Genomic DNA, 18,822 nt, shown 5'->3' on the forward strand with positions numbered 1-18,822 from the left:
CTTGGCTTCAAAGCCAGAATTCGCATCCTAGCTCTACATCCAGTTCTTGCATAACAACTGAACTGGACCTCAAAAAAACAAGACAGGTACCAGGCCAATTAGCATTAATATGTGCTTGTTGGGAATTTGAAGGGTCTGTCTGTGTGTGTGTGTGTGTGTGTGCACGCGCACGTGTGCGTGCATGCCAATACTAGGGTTTGAATTTGGTCTGAGAACTATTCTTTTTTCTGCTTAAAGCTTGGTACTCTACCACTTAAGCCACGGTCACTGCCAGCTTTTTTGTGACCACTTAGAGATAAGAGTCTTAGATGTTTTTCTGCCAGCTTTGAGCCTCAATCTTCAGATGTCAGTCTCCTGAGTAACTAGGATTATAGATACAAGCCACCAGCATCCAGCTTGAGGGTCTTTTTCTAAGAAATGGCAGAGAAATTGAGAGTGCTTGGAGAGAGTCACTCTCCCTCAACCTGTCTTCCTGCCTTAGGTCCCAGAGGCCATGTTCCAGGAGATCCTGCCTAAGGTCCTCAAGGGTGACTTGAAAGTTGTCCTGAGTTCCCCAAAGCACCTGGAGCTGTACCTATTGGCCCAGCAGAAAGTGCCCTCAGACCTCGAGAAGCTCGTGGGATCCGTTGACCTCTTCTCAAAGGAGAATATCCCTAGGTACAAGGGCTGGGAAGAGGGAGGGGGGAGCTGTGCATTTGGATTATCCCTGTACCTTTGTCTGCTAAGCAGTGTCCACTGAGTCCCTCTGTCCTCCACAGTCTGGTGACTGTGCTGAAGATGGCGGCCACCTCTGTGAAGAAAGAGCACAAGTTACCTGATGTGGCTCTGGACCTGCTCCGCCTGGCGCTTAAGGAAGACAAGTTTCCACTGTTCTGGAATGAGGTAGTAGAGCAAGGGCTGCTGAAGAAGCCATCCTGGCCAGCCAGGTACGTATATTACCCACCCACCCCCCTCCCTCCCACATCCTGTGGCTCACCCTAGGGAGGGGAGGCCTCATCTCTATTTCCTACCTCTTTAGTTACCTGTGTTTCCGTCTGCTGGGAGCAGCCCTGCCCCTGCTATCCAAGGAGCAGCTGCACCTGGTGATGCGAGGGGACCTGATCCGCCATTTGGGGGAGCACATGGTCATTGCCAAGGTTGGTGCCAGACAGCAGGTTTCTTGCCAAGAAGGGTGCATGACTTGGGATGTGAGTGTCCCTTCCTTCTAGGTACAGTAGACTGCTCTCTGAAGGGAGTATGACAAGGACCTGCTGAGGTGAATAGGCTGGAGCCCTGTGTTTTGAGTATTTATGTGCTAGTACCTGGAGAACACTGCCAGGTTTGCTGCTGTCAGCAGCTCATGTCATTCATGAGCCAGTGAAAGCACAGGGGCTCAGTGTCCAGGCTCGTCAGGAAAATTGACAAAACATGTGGGAACTGAGTTTGAGTCCCAGGATGACAGCTATAAACTGGCCTGGCAGGATTTGAACCCAGGAAAGTCTGGATTCTTAACCACCACTTTGTGCTTCATCAAGCCAGGAAAGTAGGTTTGTCTCCATGCAGGGAAGCTGGGAGGGACCTGGGGCTGCAGGTCTGGAAACTTGGAGAGGTCAGACAGGGGACGCCTTAACGTCAGGCAGGAGTCGGGGGTAACAGACTTATTGTCAGTTTGGTCTCAGCACGGCTGTGTATGGGGAGAAGCACTTCCAGGCCTGGCTTTAGCCTGAAGTGGAGGAGGCTGGTGGGCCGTTGTTACCTCTGGGGTGACTTAAATTTATGTCCAATTCTTGCAGTCCCAAAACCTGTTCAGGTTTGCCCCGGTGATGAGTGCCTATGTGTCCACCTTCCTGGAGGGATGCCAGGACAACCCTGAGCGGCAGTTGTCTGTGCTGGTGGCCTTCTCGTCCATCACTAACCAGGGTCTCCCTGTCATGCCTACCATCTGGCGTGTCACACGGTTCCTGAACCCCCAAGCCCTGCAGAGCTATGTGTCCTGGCTACAGGACATGTTTCTCCAGCCAGACCTGGATTCTCTGGTTGATTTTAGCACCACCAACCAGAAGAAAGTCCAGGACGCTTCATTCAACGTGTGAGTGGGCAGGTTCAGGGGTTGACTTTCTGGGCTAAGATCTAGGAGTTTCACATACTAGTGTTCAGCACGAGAGATCTTGGGAGTTTCCTGTCAAAATGGGGGCAAGGAACACCGTGTTTTTGCCATCTCTGAATGTCCTGTGACCTTGGCTTTTGCCCCCAGGCCTGAGCGAGCTGTGTTCCGGCTGCGGAAGTGGATCATCCATCGCCTAGTCAGTATTGTGGATCAATTGCCCCTGGAAAAGGAGGTGGCCGTGGTCGAGCAGGTGGCCAGGTGTGAGAGGGGCTCAAGCCCTACCTTGTTGGTACCATGGCCAAGGAATTGGGCCTCTGGCCTAGTCCTAGTTTTGGGTCCCCTGGAGCCATAAACCTTTAGCCGAGTCACCAAGGAAATTTTTCAGGAGTAAGTGAAAGGAAGGAATCCAGAGAGTGGAGATGCAGGAGCCTAAAAGGCCTAGACTTGCTCCATAAATCCAAGCAAGCTTTTGTACATCAGGGGTGATGGAGGACACTCCATTTGTCCAAAACATCTTTTGTCTATGCCAGACACAGCCCGCCCAGTACTTGCTGGCCCTGACCACAGCGCCTCATCTATCTGGTTCCACAGCTGGCTCCAAGAGAGATGCTCTGGTTCTCACTTCCAACCCAAACCAAGCTGTGTACAGCTAGGGGTCCATGTCTCTGCCATCCCCTGTTGCCTATGGCCTGCCCCCTATACTTCTACCCCCTGGAGAACAGCCTAGTGAAGTGAATGCTTGGCTGTTCTCTCTAGGTTTTGCTTGTTCCACTCATTCTTTAAAACAAAGAAGCCCACAAGCCAGATCCCAGAAACCAAGCATCAGTTTTCCTACCCTTTGGACACCCGGGCCCGAGAGTTCATCGTTAATGCCTTCTTCAGGTGGGTTTTGGGCAGTTCAAGGATGTTGGGGGTGGGAAGGTGGCCTGGAGGACCCTTGATCTTTCCTGTTTTGAGCAAGGGCAAGAGGCAGTGGGTTCAGTGGATCTAAGACTTGGGAAAGAAAGACCCGTCCATATTCACTAGTGCCGTCTTATGACTCCATCCCCTCCCCTAGCCTGCTGCAGACCCTCAGTGTGAAATTCCGGCCAGGGCCTGACCAGACCGAAGATGAGAAGCCCTGGACCTACCGCCTAGTGCGATTGGCAGATTTCCTGTTGAGCCATACTCGCAACGTGGCCATCCTGACACCCTTCACAGCACAGCAGCGCCAGGCCTGGAACCAGTGAGAACATGGGTTTCCCGGGACGGGCAGGACCTCTAGGTCTGATGGCAGTTGTGGAATCTAAACATGCCATCTCCCCTCAGGATGCTGGACACCCTGAAGGAACTAGAAGCCCGTTCCTCAGAGGCCAAGGCCAATGCCTTCCAGCACCTGCTGCTCCTGGTGGGCATCCACCTTTTCAAGGTAAACTGTCTGGAAGCCAGGATTTATGGATGGGGTTCTGGGGCCCAATGGGTTCCCTGCTGAGGCGTAAGGGCTGCCTGGGTGGTCAGGAAGGCTCTAAAGAGTTAAATTGGGTTTCCTAAGCCAACCCAGTCCTGCCTGGGATTGCAACCAGAGGAAAAGCACTCATAACACTTAAGGATATCCCAGTATATGAAGGTGTTGCATCGGGTGGGCGGGCGGAGGGGGGGTGAGGGTAATCTAGAATTGGGAAGTACTGATCCAGAATTGTTCACCATAAGACTGGAGCTGCTGGTATCTCATCTGGGTGCTAATGGGGAAGTTAGTCTCCATGTTCCCAGCTGTCCTGTGACTATGACTATCTGAGGTGTGGTAAGGTATGAAGGCTCTTGGAATGCCCTAGGGTCTTCCATTCTGGATGGTGAGGGTGACTGGTCAGGATAGGAAGATAGGTGACTGCTAAAGGCCTCGTGTCAGCTCCTCCCATTTGTCCTGTCTACAGTCCCCTGTAGAGAGCTGTGAACTCCTTGGTGACATTCAGACCTGCATCAAGAAAAGCATGGAGCAGAGGACCCGTCGCTCCCGAGCCAAGACCACCAGTGGGTCATTGCCCCTGCAGCAGAGTGGGCTGGGCAGGTTTTGGGGCACTAAAGGGCATACAGAACTGGGCTGGCTGAGCTGCCAGTTCATCAGTACCTTGCTTCTGTGAGTTCAGCCCTCTCTCTACTTGCAGACACCCAGGAGCCTCCATGGGTGGAAGTGATGGTAGAGATCCTGCTATCCCTCCTGGCCCAGCCCAGCCATCTGATGCGCCAGGTGGCCCGGAATGTGTTCGGCCACATCTGTTCCCACCTGACCTCACGTGCCCTGCGACTCATCTTGGATGTGAGTCAGAGCCACTGGAGAAATGGGCCCTTGGGTGGGGGACCCTCAAGCTATGACCATGCCGGCCTGCTCCCAGTTTTCTGTCAAGAAGACAGATGTACTCCATTCTCCTCCCTTAGATGGAGGCCATTAGCCAGGGTAGAGGTGGCAGGCAGGAGCCCAGTGAGCTGAGGAGGGTTGTGGGGGCTTGGAATTCTCCACAGGTGCTGAACCCTGAAGCAAATGAGGATGAGGAGGACAACGTGGTGGTCACTGACGATTCTGAGGAAAAGCTGAAGGAGGCAGAGGTACTGGCCAGTGGAGGGGGCAGAGGGGGCAGAGGTGGACAAGCACAAGGTGACAGTAGAGAGCTGTGGCACTTACTCCCCCCACCCAGGATGAGGGCTCGGATAGTGAAGATGAAAATTCAGAGAGCGACGGGGATAACGGCCAAGATGAGGAGAGTGATGAGGAAGAACGAGATGAGGATGTGGACCCAGGCTTCCGCCAGCAGCTGATGGAGGTGCTGCAGGCTGGAAAGGCGCTGGTAAGCCGGAGCCAGTGGAGGGGTCTGTGTCTGTCTGTCAGTCCTTGTCTGTGCACCCTCCTGTGGCCAGGCTGATAAACTCTGTCCCTCAGGGCGGAGAGGACAGTGACGAGGAAGAACTGGGAGATGAAGCCATGATGGCCCTGGACCAGAACCTTGCCAGTCTCTTTGCTGAGCAAAAGATGCGCATGCAGGCCCGGCGAGATGAGAAGAACAAGCTGCAGAAGGAAAAGGCGCTCCGGCGGGACTTCCAGATCCGGGTGAGCTTGTGAGCAGTGGCGCCTTTGCACCCCCTGCACATGCTCCCACACAGGCTGACCCTCCCATCCTCCTGGCCACAGGTACTGGACCTGATAGAAGTGCTGGTCACCAAGCAGCCTGAGAGCCCCCTGGTCTTGGAATTGCTGGAACCCCTGCTAAGCAGCATCCGGCGATGCATGCGCAGTCGCAGCTCCACCAAGCAGGAGCAGGACCTCTTACACAAGATGGCCCGCATATTCATGTGAGAACTGGGGCAGGGAAGAGCCTGATGCACCCCAGGCCGTTTACTCTCACATGCTGCTCTGCTCTGTGGAATGCACCACAGTTCTCTCGTAGTCCTCAATTCCATCCTTCCCTGCTCTCAGTGTCAGGATAATTGAGAAACCGGACCAGGGACAGTCCTGTTGGAGCTGTGGGGAAGGGCGGGTGGGGGATCCACGCAGTCCTGAGAGGGAGCAGCTGTATTGTAAGATACTACAGAGTGAGTGGGAGATTAGAAAGGAGTTGGACAAAGGCAGCTGCAGCCAGAGCATCAGGTGAGCAGTGAGGGGAGAGCATGGGTTGGGAGGGGCTTGGTGAAGTTTTGGAAGCTATCCTGCTAGAGGCAGGATCTTGGCAGCACCCAGATGAACACCTGCCTTCCAGAACATAAGAGGTGGGAAGGCCTAGGAACCTGCTTCCCCCAATCCAGAGCCGAGAGAGGGTGGGGCATCTGCTCCATAAGTTTCTTCCAGGTCCAGATCACATCTGCTTGGTTAGTTCAGCCACTGTCTGTTTCCCTGTGGTTTTGAACATAGAGCCTGGTTTCATTTCATAGAGATTCCAGAAGCCATTGTCCCACAAGTGACAGGTGTAGACAGGACATTCAGGCCAGTTCAGGGGTGTCTGTTTCCTCTGAAATGAGCCTTGGGTCATTTGATATGGGTTTGGGGGCTTGAACTCATGGCCTGGCCCAGAGTTTTTCATTCAAGGCAAGTGCTGTATCACTGAGCCATAGCTCCACTTCCAGCTTTCTGGTGGTTCATTGAAGATGAGAGACTCACATGGTTTTTCTGCGTGAGTTTGCTTCAAACCATAATGCTCAGATCTCAGGTTTTCCTGAGTAGCTAGGATCATAGCTGTGAGCCATGGTGGGAGAATGTGCTGACCAGCTCTGCCTCTCCCACCCTATAGGCACCACCTGTGCCGTGCCCGGCACTACTGCCATGAGGTGGACAACTGCACAGAGGCCCTGCATGCCCAGGTAGAGCGGCTTGTGCAGCAGGCTGGCCACCAGGCCGACTCTTCTGTTGCCCTCTACTACTTCAATGCCTCACTCTACCTGCTGAGGGTCTTGAAGGGCAACACTAGGCAGAGGCACTTCCCGGAAGAACAGAAACGGCCCAGCTCTCAGCCCAAGGAACCACAGGTGAGTAGGATATGGCCTGGAGGACTATGGAAAGGCAACTTAGGCCCTGCTCACTGCCTCACCCAAGCTCTCTCACCTGGCCCAGGCCACCAACTGCTTGGACTTGAACTTCGTGACATCTGTGTACTCAGCAGCACTGAGCACCTTCCTGACCAAGCGCAACAGCCCCTTCACCGTTCCCATGTTCCTCACTCTCTTCTCTCGGCATCCGGTGAGTGCCAGGCCAGCCTGCCTCCCTGGGGGGCCCTGCCTGCCCCGGCCCTCCCCTCATGATTTCTGCCGTTCCCCCTCTAGATGATCTGTAAGAACCTGCTTCCTCTCCTGGTCCAGCAGGTGGGCAGCTCGGCACGCCCCCGCCATCAGGTAAGGGCCCTCATCTGCTAGGGTGGTCTGTGTGGGCACAGAGAAGCTAAGAGGGGCAGGGCCAGCTGGGCTCCACAGCCACCGGTTCTTATCTGGTCTGAGCTGTCTACCCAGTTTAGTTAGGGATTCTTGAGAGCTTATCTCTGACTATGTCTGCTCAGGTGCCGGGACCAGGCAGGTTGGAGGGAGGCAGCACTAAGCCAGGCAAGAACTGTTTCAACCTGAGGTCCTACCCTGTCCATTTGGGATCCCTGCTTGTCTCCCAATTATACAAACACAGCAGAGAGCTCCTCACGTGCCCCCTAGAGCTCTGGGTGTCAGGCAGCTTCTTGAGTGCTGGTGGGTCCCTGAGCCTTTTGGTGATCTCTTTTCTCATTGCAGTCCCAGGCCTGCCTGCTACTACAGAAGTCCCTGTCCGCACGGGAGCTGAGAATATGCTTTGAGGACCCTGAGTGGGAGCAACTGATTGGCAAGGTCCTGGCAAAGGTCATTGAGGTAAAGATTATGGAACTCCCTCCTGCCAAATACACATGATGCTCTGGGAACCAGGAGCCAGATTGCTTGGAACCTGAGCCTCTAGCATGGGCCCTCTGGGCTTTAGTCTCTTCTGTGGAGAACAGAAAGGCCTTGGGCAGCTCTCCAGAGTGCTTCAGCCTGGCCTTCTCTTCCTAGGCCCTTCGCACGCTGGGGGAGGCGCAGAGTAAGTCGGAGCACCAGAAGGAGCTGTCCTCCCTGGAGCTGCTCAACACCCTCTTAAGGACAATCAATCACGAGGTGAGACAGCAGCCATGCCACTACTGCCTTGGGAGGCAGGGGTGTCGCGTTGGGTTTTACTCAGAGACTTCTGGGGGAGAATTGGGGCTTCCATGGCTAGAGGAAGATTAGCTGGGAGCTATGCAGGGGAGGTTGTGTGTGCCAGGTGAGGAGTCCAGACTGTTTACAGTTCAGTGATGGAACCACCATGTACATGGTAAGTGACTTAGGAGGGTTACATTTGCCCTGCCACTGGTGTGAGGTATGTTGTTACTGAAACTCCAGTAAGAAAACTGAGGCTCAGAGGCTTCAAGATGATCTCACATGGGCAGCAATTTGGAAGGAGGCCAAGAGGAAAGGTGGAACATGGAGGCCAGTTCAGGGGTTGGGGGGTGAGGTGCTTTTGCATCTGGCAGCAGGGAAGAGTCTGAGAGCCTTTGGCATAGACAGACACTGGTCAGAACACAAATGGAGGATGAGCCTGGGCCTTGATCAGTGCCAAAGGTGTGTGTACAAAACCTTGGAGAATAGCACAAGGCAGAGAGAGCTGAGAGGCAGTCCTTAGCAATGAAGCCAGAATGGGAACCCTTGAAGCTGGTGGAGTTTGGGGTTTCTTTGGCAGGGAGTGGGGCTTGGGCTGGGTTTTGTTTTGTTTGCTAAGTCTTAAGCTTGAACTTAGGGTCTGGGCACTCTCCCTCAACTTTTTCTGCTCAAGGGTAGTGTTCTGCCACTTGAGTTACAGCTCTACTTCTGGCTTTTTAGTGGTTAATTGGGGATAAGAGTCTCAGTTTTTCCTGCCTGGGCTGGTTTTGAACCACAATCAGATCTCAGCCTTTTGGGCAGCCAGGATAATAGGCATGAGCCACTAACACCCAATTACTGGCAAGTTTTAGAACGAATCCAGTGAGTACTTGACAGAGAGGGAAAAATTAAGGGGGTGAGTTTGGTAACCCCAAAGGAACTGAGTTGTGCCCTCAACGGATGGATGGGTAGAGCCACTGAAGGAGGGAAGGGTAGGAAGCAGACCAGGTCTCCACTATGGGAAGGAAACAAACACTAGGAGGCTTTTGTTTCTTCTCCAGAAAAGAGAGACTGGGATTTAGAGGCAGGAGTGTCTGAGGGCCACGGGAGACGCAGCATCTGGGCAAGGGTGGGAAGACTGGGGTCCCAGAGGGTGCAGTCTGCCGTCATCCCTGAGCTCCTGCCTTGTCCTCCTCTACAGAAGCTGACTGTGGACCTGACAGCTCTCCTGGGCACACTGCAGGGGAAGCAGCAGACCCTGAAGCAGAGCTTGAAACAGGGGAACCATTCTGCCGGTTCCAACCGTCTCTACGACCTCTATTGGCAGGCCATGAAGATTCTAGGCGTTCAGTATGTTCTAGGAGATGCCTGCACACTGGGAGGGGCTGTGGAGACCCCTCATACGTACCACACACACTCCAGTGTGTGTGCACAGGGGTGGGGGGCCGTGGGTGCCTGGAATCTTGCAGGACCTCTGGTGGAAGTGACTCCTGCCCTTTCTCACTGGCCACTTTGACCTTTGACTTCCAGGCGCCCCAAATTGGAGAAGGAAGCCAAGCCCAATGAAACCGAGAGCCCCGTAAGTATGAAGCGCAAGAAGAAGGGATTCTTGCCTGAGACCAAGAAACGTAAGAAACGCAAGGCAGAGGACACTTCAGCCGAGGAAGTGGTGACCCCACCTCCAGCCACAGCTGGGGACCAGCCTCCCAGCACTGGCAAGAAGAGGAGGAGGAAGAAGATGAAGGCCAAGGATTTGGTCTCATCCCCAGAGACACCTGCCACCAAGAGTCCAGCCCTTGACACCCCCACCCTGAGCCCCAGCACCCCTGTCAACACCCCTGCCAAGACCCCAAAGCTGCAGAAGCAAAAAGAGAAGGTGTCACAGGAGAATGAAGCCTCTCCCATATCCCCCACAGAGCCCGCAAGCAAAAAGCAGTATCAGAAGGCTCTGCCCAAAAAGGGGGTCTTGAGCCCAACCCCACAGTCCTCTGTGCCACGGAAAAAGGCACGCCTGTCTTTGGTTGGCAGGAGCCCCAGCCTGTTTCAGAGTGGGATGAAAAAAAGGAAAGTGCTGCAGAAGAAGGGGACACCCTGAGTGCAGCCTGCCCTCCCCACGCCTCCAGTGGTCCTACAGACTCCTCTATTTTTTTTCCACTATGATTTTTAATAAACCGCAGCATAAGGCACCAGCTTCTGGCTCTGAGCAGTGGGTCTATTGCCCAGCCTGCCCTGGTGTTCCAAGCTGGTAGGAATCCAGCCTCTGGCATTGGGCAGGTGAGCACAGGTTGCCATGCTGGCCCTATATAGCTATCCTGCTCATCACCAGGCTGTTACACTGATTTAAATAGGTTTATTTCTTCATTTACAAGGAATATATTTGGCTTCTCTCTTAAGACTCTGAGATTCACAATCAGCAGCTCTAAAAAATAAAGGAGCGGTTTGGCTTCCGGAAGGAAGAGGAGGCAACACTTGGACCTGGTTCTTGTACAACAAGAAAACATTGCTGGGGCCCCAGTGGAGGCTGGGGTGAGGTGGGGGCCCAGCTGGTCTTTGAGGGATTCCACCCCACTCCTGTATCTGGCCCCCAGGGTGCCCCAGACCTTGGTGGGGTGGGTAGTCCACTAGCTAACACACTGAAGCCACAGCCAGCCAGTAACTAATGGGCAGGCAAAGGAAGCATGAGGGTCTCCTGTGGGCCACAGCACCCCGGGGCTGGAGCCACCTTGCAGCAAATGCTTAGGGACTATGGAGAAGGGATAAGTGCTCCCAGGGGGCAGGTGGAAGCTGCCCTGATGTAGGGATTGGGGAGAGGTTGAAGAAGTGAAGACCTGACCCCATGGGTCAGCTGGGAGGAGTCAGCGAGGCTGGACCTCCTTCAGACTCCTGCCTCGGCCCAGGAACAAGTAAGTCCCTGGCCCTTCCCAAAATGCAGGCCAGCCTGGGAGAGGGCGTGGCTTGTCTCCTGGGTTCACTAGGAAGGTCAGTAAAGGTGCTGTAGGGACCAGAAGGAACCTCACCTGAACTGTGGGTGATGCTGGTCCCCACACAGGACCTGGCAGTGGCCCACAGCCCCAGGTTGCAGGGACACGTCCTCCAGGGGCCAGCCAAGCCAAGACACACCCCATGTCAGATACTTCCACAGGAAATGAGTCCTGCTCCGTGTGCCAGGTTGAGTGATGTCCTCAAGGTCAGCAGTCCCTATGGGCCAGGCCCTTTGGATGCCTCAGCACCTGACCTGTGGCCCTGAGACCTAGACCATCTCTTCTCTGTGTCCCAGGATCTGCCAGGTCCTCAAAGCCACAGGCAGTGCCCCGTACAGCGTGCAGTATAGGGAGGTCCGGACCCCGGACCCCACAGCCTAGGGAGGTCAGGGGGTTACCCAGGATTACAGAAGCTGATGGCAGGCCAGGTTCTCCCCACATACCCATATGGAACTGTCTTCTCCCTTGGCCCCAGGGACTCTGCAGCCCCAATTTAGGACTGAGAATCTGTCCAACTGTATGACTCCAGCACACATAGCTTTCCATGTTAACTGGAGGCGTAGCTTCTTGGAGCCACGGCCTCTTAGCAGTTCTGGGCCAGGGTGGGGTGGTGCCCAGCTGTGTGTCACACAGAAAGCTTTGGGACAGCCCCGTAGGTCCAAAGTGCCCAAGGCCACTTTCCAGTCTAGGTACAAACACGGGTGAGGCTTCATCACTGTCCCAGCGGCACCTAGAAGAGGAAAGTCAAGTCAGAGGAACTTTGGGGGCCATTCCAAGGTCCCTCCTGCTCTTCCTTGCTCCAGACCTGGCTCTGGGGGCAGTGACCTTGATCTTGCATTACAAGGAGTCTGTTTCCCAGAGGCCACAATAGGAATGAGCCCTGGCACCTCTTAAGAGGGGTGGAGAGGACAGCCCAAGGAGTTCCTGGCAAGTACTATCCCTGACGTGACCCCAAACCTTCCAAGGAAGGGGGAGAGCCAATTTATTGGGAAGCAACAGGCTTTCCCAGCATAGCTAGGTCAGTAAGTTCTGCAATGTTTTAGGAGGAAGAAACCAAACCCAGAGTTGGCAGAACTCCGGAGGGGTGATCCCTGGCTCCTGGCATCCTGGCCCTCCCACTATTTGGGCCTCCCCAGCCTGAACTCACCACCTCAGACTTTCACTGATGCAGGAGGCATCACCAGCTGGTTCACCCTGGGGGAGAGACGGGCAGGGGTCAGGGCGGTGCATCAGCGGAGGCCGGGCCCAGGCACGGCTCTGGCACATTGCATCGCGGGGGCTGACTGACCGGAGATGCTGGGCAGGGACCTCGTCAGCCCCAGGGGGAGGTGGGAGAGCCCAGGGGTGGGGAGGGAGAGAGAGAAAGAAGAGTAAAGAAGAGAAGTCAGAGAATGAGAAGAAAAGGAAGGGGGTGGTCCCAATCCTAAAAACCCTTAACTCTAGAGGAAAACATTCATCTAAAACCCTATGAATGGGCCTGGCATCTGCCAGCCCGAGCCACCATGGGCTGGGCATGTGACACATGCTGCGACCTGGGGAAGGCCTAGGCACCGGCATAGGTGATGTATGTCTGCTCACATGCGTGCATGGGCATAGAGTTGGCCAGTGTCCCCCACCCTCACCGCAGGGCTTGACAGGGTGTCAAGGTGGTAGGCCCACCCTGCCCCACTCACTGCTGCTCAGCCTTGGCACGGTCACTGAGGAAGAAGAGGGCGGTGGCGAGGAAGAACATGCCGCCCAGGACCACCACGAAGGGGCAGAGCATGAGGGCATAGCCCAGGCTCAGGAACTCCCAGAGTGGAGAGTCCTTGGTGCTCTGGCGGATCAGGTCTGAGATCTGTGGAGATGAGGTTGGTAGGCATCAGGGCAATGTCATCTCCTAAGCCCCCAGCGCTCCCACCAGGCCAGCCCCACTGCAGCCACTCACAAAGCCGATGAGGTAGGGGCTTCCAGCATCCCCCAGCAAGTGGGAGGTGAAGCTCTGTAAGGCCACCGCGGTGGCCCGTCGTGTGGGGATGACCACGTACTGTAGGAGGAGACAGGTCAGTGCAAGGTCCCAGGCCCACCCAGAGCCTCACAGTACCCACACTCCTCTCCACCACATCCAGTCCCAGGGAAGACAACCTGGTGTCCACTGGTTCCATCTGTACAGGCCTTCAACCCAGAGCTGTTCTGTCAGCGCTGCTCTCTCCCTGAGACCTCTCCCACTGACTTCTGGTGGGGAGCCAAGGCCTGTGATCCAGGGGACACTGAGGCCCAGAGAAGCATTATTTCTTTTCCATCTTTTCCACTCTTCCTAACTTCCCTCTTTTTTTTTTTCTTCAGAGTCATGCTGCATAGCCTAGGCTGGCCTTGAACTTGAGATCCTCCTGGGAAGACTTTATTTTTGAGGGGTCATCCATGAGAGCAGTAGCTCTGGAGCTGCCTCTCAGGTCTGTCAGCCCTTGCCCTTCCTTCTCACAAATTAAATACCTGCCTTGGCTCCCCTCCATGAGGACCAGGCAAGGCCAAGGCTGGCCTAGAGGACAGGGTTTTGAAACAAAGCCCTAAAGGAGCCTATACTTGAACCTGTGAGCACTCTAGCCCCACATGCCAAGAACTGCTGGACCCCAGAGCCCCATCAGACTAGGCTGGCCGTGACCTTCCTTCCCCAATTCTTAGTCAGACAAGAAGAGTTAGTCACAGCCCCAAGGTGCACCTGCCTCCAGCAACCTCATAGATGCCAGCCATGGTGGACAAATGGCAATAGCAGCCAGAGCCCACAAGACTCCACACAGGGAGCAAGGATGGAGCGATCTGGATCAGATGAGATTATGTGGCCCCGTTTCCAGCAATAACTAGTCACTTAGCTTTTACACTTCATAAACTGGGACACGATTTCCCTGGACTATACGCTTTGAGCAGCCATCAGGGGCTAGCCAGCATCCAGGGCCCTTGACTCAGAGTGCTCCCCTTGATTCAGAGAAGGGTTGACCTCACCAAGCCCCAGAGTCACCCTCTCCCTCTGCCCCCCCCCCCAACTTCCATCCAATCTACCATCCCAGATCAGGAGAAAACATATAGGAAAGGCCAGGCAAGGTAAGGCAGCCTCCTGAAGCAGAGAGGCAACTAGGGTTTTCACAGATTCTGACCACCTGGGCTATTTCTATATGTTCTATATCCAACACCTCCCTCTACCCAGCACCTGAGCATCGTTCCTCCCCAATCCCTGCACCTCCTGACATGCTCCAATGCCCGATTCTCCTAAAGCTGAGGGTCCTGAAGAATCAGAACAGGAGCCACACCCAGCCCTACCATTCCTACCCCTACATGCCCTCCCAAACCCCACAGCCTTGTAAGTCACTAGGCCCACAGTCCCTCCTGGTTTCTTCTAGGCTGCTATCATCCCTGCTCAGGGACACAGCCCCTGCTGACTGCTCAGACGGCCCTTTGTCTCTGGCTAGCCTAGTCTACAGCCCATTGTTGGTCCTGTGAAGACAGCCTCTGTGTGCCCAGCCCGGTGGCAGGCACTCAGTAGGCATTCCTAGGACCCAGGCTGAGCACAGAAAGCATGGCCACTCAGCCCCCAGGGGAGGAGTGCTGGCAAGCAGGGCCACCTCAGTGCCAGCCTGGCACCACCAGCCTCCCAGACACAAACCTGAGCCTCAGGGAAACCCCACCCCCACAGCTCACCCATTTGCCCGCTCAGTTCAGCTTCCATACCCGCTCTGATTGAAGGCCTTGAATCTCTGACCCCCTCTCCCTACCTCTGGGTTCACCTCCCTGGCCACCCTCCTCCCAAAGCCCTCCCTTTACCCCTCCCCAGCTGGCCTATGAGGATAATAGGCTTGGGTCTACAGGAGCCGACTGCAGCCTGGCTTACCATGAGGATGTCTGCCGTGATGGCCCAATTGGAAAACAGCAGGGTCTCCCCAATGAAGATACAGATCTACCAGGAGAAAAGAGAGAGACCATCAGGCAGAGAGCCCCCAAAACCTCCTCCACCTCTCCAGAAGGCCCATCCTCTCATCTCAGGCACATGAGGAACCAGTGCATTATTCAGTGACTTCAGGCCGTGCCCATAGCCCTGAAGGGTGACCCAAGCCCCTCCTTGGAGTGGTAGGGCTGGCTGTGACTCCTGTGCTGACCTTTCACAGGCCCTGATTGGGGCAGGGGCAGCAGCTAGAGGTCTGGCAAGTCAGACTGTATTTCCAGCCCAGCTCCCCTCAGCCCCCTACTGCCCGCCCCCCACACTACTCACATAGGCGCCCACAATGCTGCTCTTGGCAGCCACAAAGATGAGGCAGATGAAGATGGAGGAGCCCAGCATGCCCACAGCACACACCAGCGGGTCGGCCCTCTGGGTCCTCAGGCGGCACCAGCGTGTGGCCCCTGCACCCGTGACCACACCCAGGAAGCCAGTAAAGCAGGTGATGGCCCCAAAGATGAGGCTGTGGGGTCAGAGAACAGCAGGGCGTGAGTAGGGGAGGGCCACGGCGACGTCAGAGGTGCTCCCATGCCAGGTCCTATGCTCCCCGGGGCCCAGCTCTCCAGGCTGCACCTGTCCTTGGCCCCACACGGTGGGCTGTTGCACATCTCTGCTGTCTTCTGCACAACTTGGGCACGGTGCAGGTAGAGTGGGATCCACATGCCCAGGGCTCCTGTGGCGAAGGACACGGCTGATGTGGCCAGGGAGGAGAAGACATAGCTGCGACTGAGAAGAAGCCAGGGCAGGACACTGAGCTAGGGCAGGACCTCTTTTTAATTTTTTTTTTTTTGGTGCCAGTACTGGGGCTTGAACTCTGGACCTGGGACTCTTAGCGTTATCACTCAACACTGGCCCTCTACCATTTAGCCACGGCTCCACTTCTGGACTTCATTATTGATGATTTTTTTTTGGGGGGGTCCGGTCCTGGGGCCTGAACTCTGGGCCTGGGCGCTGTCCCTCAACTCTTCAGCTCAAGGCGAGCGCTCTACTACTTGAGCCACAGCTCCACTTCCGGCTTTTTTTTTGCTTATGTGGTGCTGAGGAATCGAACCCAGGGCCTCATGCATGCGAGGCAAGCGCTCTACCACTGAGCCACCTTCCCAGCCCTGGACTTCATTATTGGTGGTGTTCTTGTTATTGCTAAGTAGTTGTACAAACAGGCTACAATGCCATAAGTTAGAGTACAACGCATCTTGGTCAACGTCACCCCTTCCACTTCCAGAGTTTTACTGGTTAATTGGCGATAAAAGAGTCTCAAAGACTTTTCTGCCTGGGTTGGCTTTGAACTACAATCCTCAGATCTAAACCTCCTGAATAGCTAGGATTACACGGGTGGGCCATGGGCACCTGGCTTAGGCAGGACCGCTTTGATGGCAGGTGGTCCTGGGAGAGCCCCTTTTCCCCAGACTGCTGTCTCACCCTTTCTCCTTGCAGAAGACCTAAATGGCTCCCTCACAGGCTCAGTGTAAAGGTTCAGACTACAGGCGTCATAAACACTAATGGACAAAACACCACTCTCAACCCTGCAGGCAGCCGAGAGGGCAGTGGGTTCATGGGAAGGTACAGGTGGGCTCTCCTGAAGGCAGAACCCTCTCATCACAGCACCAGACTCCTCCCACCAAGGCTTACTTTCTGATCAAAGCCTTCATGTCTCGGAGCCATGAGGTCCGTGCCTTGAGCTGCCCTCCAAGCTGGTCTGCGTGGCCTCTCTTAGTGACTGGGACCAGGATGAGGATGAGTGTTCCTGTGATCATGCCCAGGACAGGAGACACCTGGCAGGGAGGGAAACATGAAGACAGGACACACCAAATTGGCTCTGTCTTGGCTGCACCAGGAGGCACTCAGGCAGGCCGCACCTTCTCTGGGGTCTGGGAACCAACCTTCCTCGGGGATAAAATCTGCCTTCTTGACAGGGCTACTGAGCAAAGCCACTGGGATGAGTTCAGTAAAGGGTTGGAGATTCAAAGTGGACTTTCCAGATAGGGGAAGGGGGTACAAAGGAGACTAACAAACTGAAAGAAGGGAGGGAAGGAAGGAGGAGGGAAGGAAGAGAAGGATGAATGGGTAGGTGGATGGAAGAGGGAGAAGAGAGGGCTGAACAGATAGTGGAGAATAATTGGAAGGACAGACAGATGGGTGGAAGGAAAACTGATAGATCTGTGGTTATATGGGTGGGTGGGTGGGTGGGTGGGTGGGTGGGTACGTGGATGGAAGATGGATGATAGATGGTAGAGCAAGATAGATAGATGAAAGGCAGGGAACAAAGCCATGACTGTGACTTTCTGGACATAAGGAGTCAGTCCAACCCTTGGGACTAGAAATGTTCCCTGGTGGGTTTCTTGCCTATAGGGTCCTGGAACTTGTACCTGATAGGTCAAGAAGGCCAGCCCTTGGTAAGGGCCTCTTTGGATCTTCTCTGAGTCTGGCCTCATGACAATAACAGACTCTCCAAGGATTCAGGCCTCTCTCCAGTCTTGGCAGGCTGGATTCCAGCATACTAGCCCATAACAAAGAGAATCTACCCTCTCCCTGCTACACTGCCTGTCCCCCCCCACCCAGGGACTCCAAGCCTGGGGAGTTCCTTGCATGCTACTCCCTCTAGCCCCCCACCAAGAAATTCCACAGAGGTGCTTCCTTCCTGCTTTTGAGGAAAAAACACTTTGTCTTAAGCTTCCGCTCCTCAGAGAGACTGGGGATCTCTGTTTCCTCTGATTGCACTGTCCTAGAGCTGTGCTAACTTGCCCCAACTCTCTGGCAGGTCAGGAAGTGGCTCCAGACCCCAAGGGCCTCAACACAGAGGTCTGGTCCCAGCCCACGGCTTACACAGAGCCAAGGCTGGAAGCAGGAAGCTGTGCTGTGGCCCTGGAATTTCCTGACATAGTGAGAGAATCCCGTCCTCTCAACCTGGGATTCCTGGGGGAGGTTCCAGCCCTGGAACTGTGGCCCAAGGGTGTGGGGCTGTCTGAGCTGCAACATCTCAGTTTAAACTGGTCTAGAAGGACAAGGCCTCAGAGCCCAGGCTGTCAAGGGAGGTCAAGGCCTGATCCCCAGCTGGGTTTGGGCTGGGTGAGACCCTCTGGGAAAGCCTGGGGAAAGGATTGGACTGGGGGACCTTATAGGAGGGGACCTAGGCCTTACCCGCAGAGCCCAGTGCCAGTCTCCAGCTGCCTGCTTCACACTGGAGCCTGTAATATACCCCAGGCCACTGCAGAGAAGATGGACACACATCAGCTCAAGCAGAGCAGAGAAGGTGTGGGAGGGGAAGTGCCCATGGACTAGGCAGGCCACCTGCCCCCTTCCCCACCCTCATTCCCCCCCCTCCCCGCCCCAGCCAGAGTGGTCTGGGAGTTCTCCAAGGCTGATCTCCGCCCCTGCCCCTCTGCCCTGTGTGTCTGATTAATGAATTCCCACTCACCTGCCCAGCGGGATGGCAAAGTAGAAGACAGACAGCATAAGTGTGCGTGTGTTCTTGGTGAAGAGGTCGCCGATGATCGTGGGTGCGATGGTGGAATAGCTGGCCTCACCGATGCCCACCAGCCCCCGGGACAGGACCAGCAGCCAGAAATACTGTGGGGCCAGGGGACAATGCTAAGGCGCCTCCCTACCCTCCAGCTTGCTCACTCTTGTCCCCATTTTGTCCCTATGGAGTCCAGATGGAGCTCAGGCCTGACGTCAGCATGTCCACAGAGCCTGGTCATGCGGGGCTTCAGAGTATCCCTCTGTAGGGTGGGTCTGACAGGGCTGGAATTCCCCAGCAGTATGAGCCAAACCATCCTCTCAATCCCTATAGCACAGAGATGGAAGTCCACAGAGCCAAGTCCACCTGCTCCCGGCCCTACCTCAAGAGCTACAAGGCATACTCATTCTGTGTCCCTCCTTCAAGTAGGATTGCTGGTAAGCCTGGCAGCCCAGGGTGGGAAGTGGGCAGGATGGCCCTGTGGCTCAGAGTCTGTCCCCCATGGGCACAGCAAGGACAAAGCCAGCTGAGCAGTAGGGAGGTGTGGTGCTGTGCCAGCTGTTGGTGGTCCTCCCCTTTGATGTGGACCTGCCCCATCAGGCCCTCCAGCTGCCCAGGGCCTGAGAACACAGCCTGGCCATCATTCCCCAGCCCCACCCTGACCAACCATCCGGCCAAGCGTCACCCACATCTAGTCCTCCTCAGG

The 18,822-nt window shown here is 55.3% G+C and overlaps 2 protein-coding genes across 3 annotated transcripts in view; one reads left to right on the top strand and one right to left on the bottom strand.

The window, feature by feature from the left end:
• The window catches only part of Mybbp1a (MYB binding protein 1a), a 28,558-nt gene extending 18,379 nt beyond the window's left edge, over window positions 1–10,179 (top strand). For both annotated transcript variants that reach the window (XM_042680621.1, XM_042680620.1), the window contains 21 exons: window positions 482–657; window positions 759–926; window positions 1,019–1,136; window positions 1,773–2,068; window positions 2,234–2,344; window positions 2,843–2,968; window positions 3,144–3,311; window positions 3,395–3,494; window positions 3,997–4,093; window positions 4,228–4,379; window positions 4,583–4,666; window positions 4,756–4,905; window positions 4,998–5,165; window positions 5,247–5,407; window positions 6,340–6,574; window positions 6,660–6,785; window positions 6,869–6,937; window positions 7,319–7,432; window positions 7,610–7,711; window positions 8,913–9,061; window positions 9,242–10,179. In XM_042680621.1, coding sequence (XP_042536555.1) covers window positions 482–657; window positions 759–926; window positions 1,019–1,136; window positions 1,773–2,068; window positions 2,234–2,344; window positions 2,843–2,968; window positions 3,144–3,311; window positions 3,395–3,494; window positions 3,997–4,093; window positions 4,228–4,379; window positions 4,583–4,666; window positions 4,756–4,905; window positions 4,998–5,165; window positions 5,247–5,407; window positions 6,340–6,574; window positions 6,660–6,785; window positions 6,869–6,937; window positions 7,319–7,432; window positions 7,610–7,711; window positions 8,913–9,061; window positions 9,242–9,806 — 3,435 coding nt within the window. In that variant the 3' untranslated portion in view covers window positions 9,807–10,179. The remainder of the gene's footprint in view (window positions 1–481; window positions 658–758; window positions 927–1,018; window positions 1,137–1,772; window positions 2,069–2,233; window positions 2,345–2,842; window positions 2,969–3,143; window positions 3,312–3,394; window positions 3,495–3,996; window positions 4,094–4,227; window positions 4,380–4,582; window positions 4,667–4,755; window positions 4,906–4,997; window positions 5,166–5,246; window positions 5,408–6,339; window positions 6,575–6,659; window positions 6,786–6,868; window positions 6,938–7,318; window positions 7,433–7,609; window positions 7,712–8,912; window positions 9,062–9,241) is intronic.
• Spns2 (sphingolipid transporter 2) overlaps window positions 10,048–18,822 on the bottom strand; it is a 42,582-nt gene continuing 33,807 nt past the window's right edge. The window contains exons 4-13 of the mRNA XM_042680624.1: window positions 18,075–18,226; window positions 17,798–17,864; window positions 16,289–16,431; window positions 15,233–15,385; window positions 14,933–15,122; window positions 14,555–14,620; window positions 12,620–12,718; window positions 12,366–12,529; window positions 11,840–11,886; window positions 10,048–11,422 (exon numbers count right to left, since the gene is read on the bottom strand). Of these exons, the coding sequence (XP_042536558.1) occupies window positions 11,844–11,886; window positions 12,366–12,529; window positions 12,620–12,718; window positions 14,555–14,620; window positions 14,933–15,122; window positions 15,233–15,385; window positions 16,289–16,431; window positions 17,798–17,864; window positions 18,075–18,226 (1,077 nt within the window). The 3' untranslated portion in view covers window positions 10,048–11,422; window positions 11,840–11,843. The remainder of the gene's footprint in view (window positions 11,423–11,839; window positions 11,887–12,365; window positions 12,530–12,619; window positions 12,719–14,554; window positions 14,621–14,932; window positions 15,123–15,232; window positions 15,386–16,288; window positions 16,432–17,797; window positions 17,865–18,074; window positions 18,227–18,822) is intronic.

The sequence above is a fragment of the Dipodomys spectabilis genome, unplaced genomic scaffold, assembly GCF_019054845.1.
Source record: "Dipodomys spectabilis isolate Male_0828 unplaced genomic scaffold, ASM1905484v1 ptg000062l, whole genome shotgun sequence".
Lineage (NCBI taxonomy): Eukaryota > Metazoa > Chordata > Mammalia > Rodentia > Heteromyidae > Dipodomys > Dipodomys spectabilis.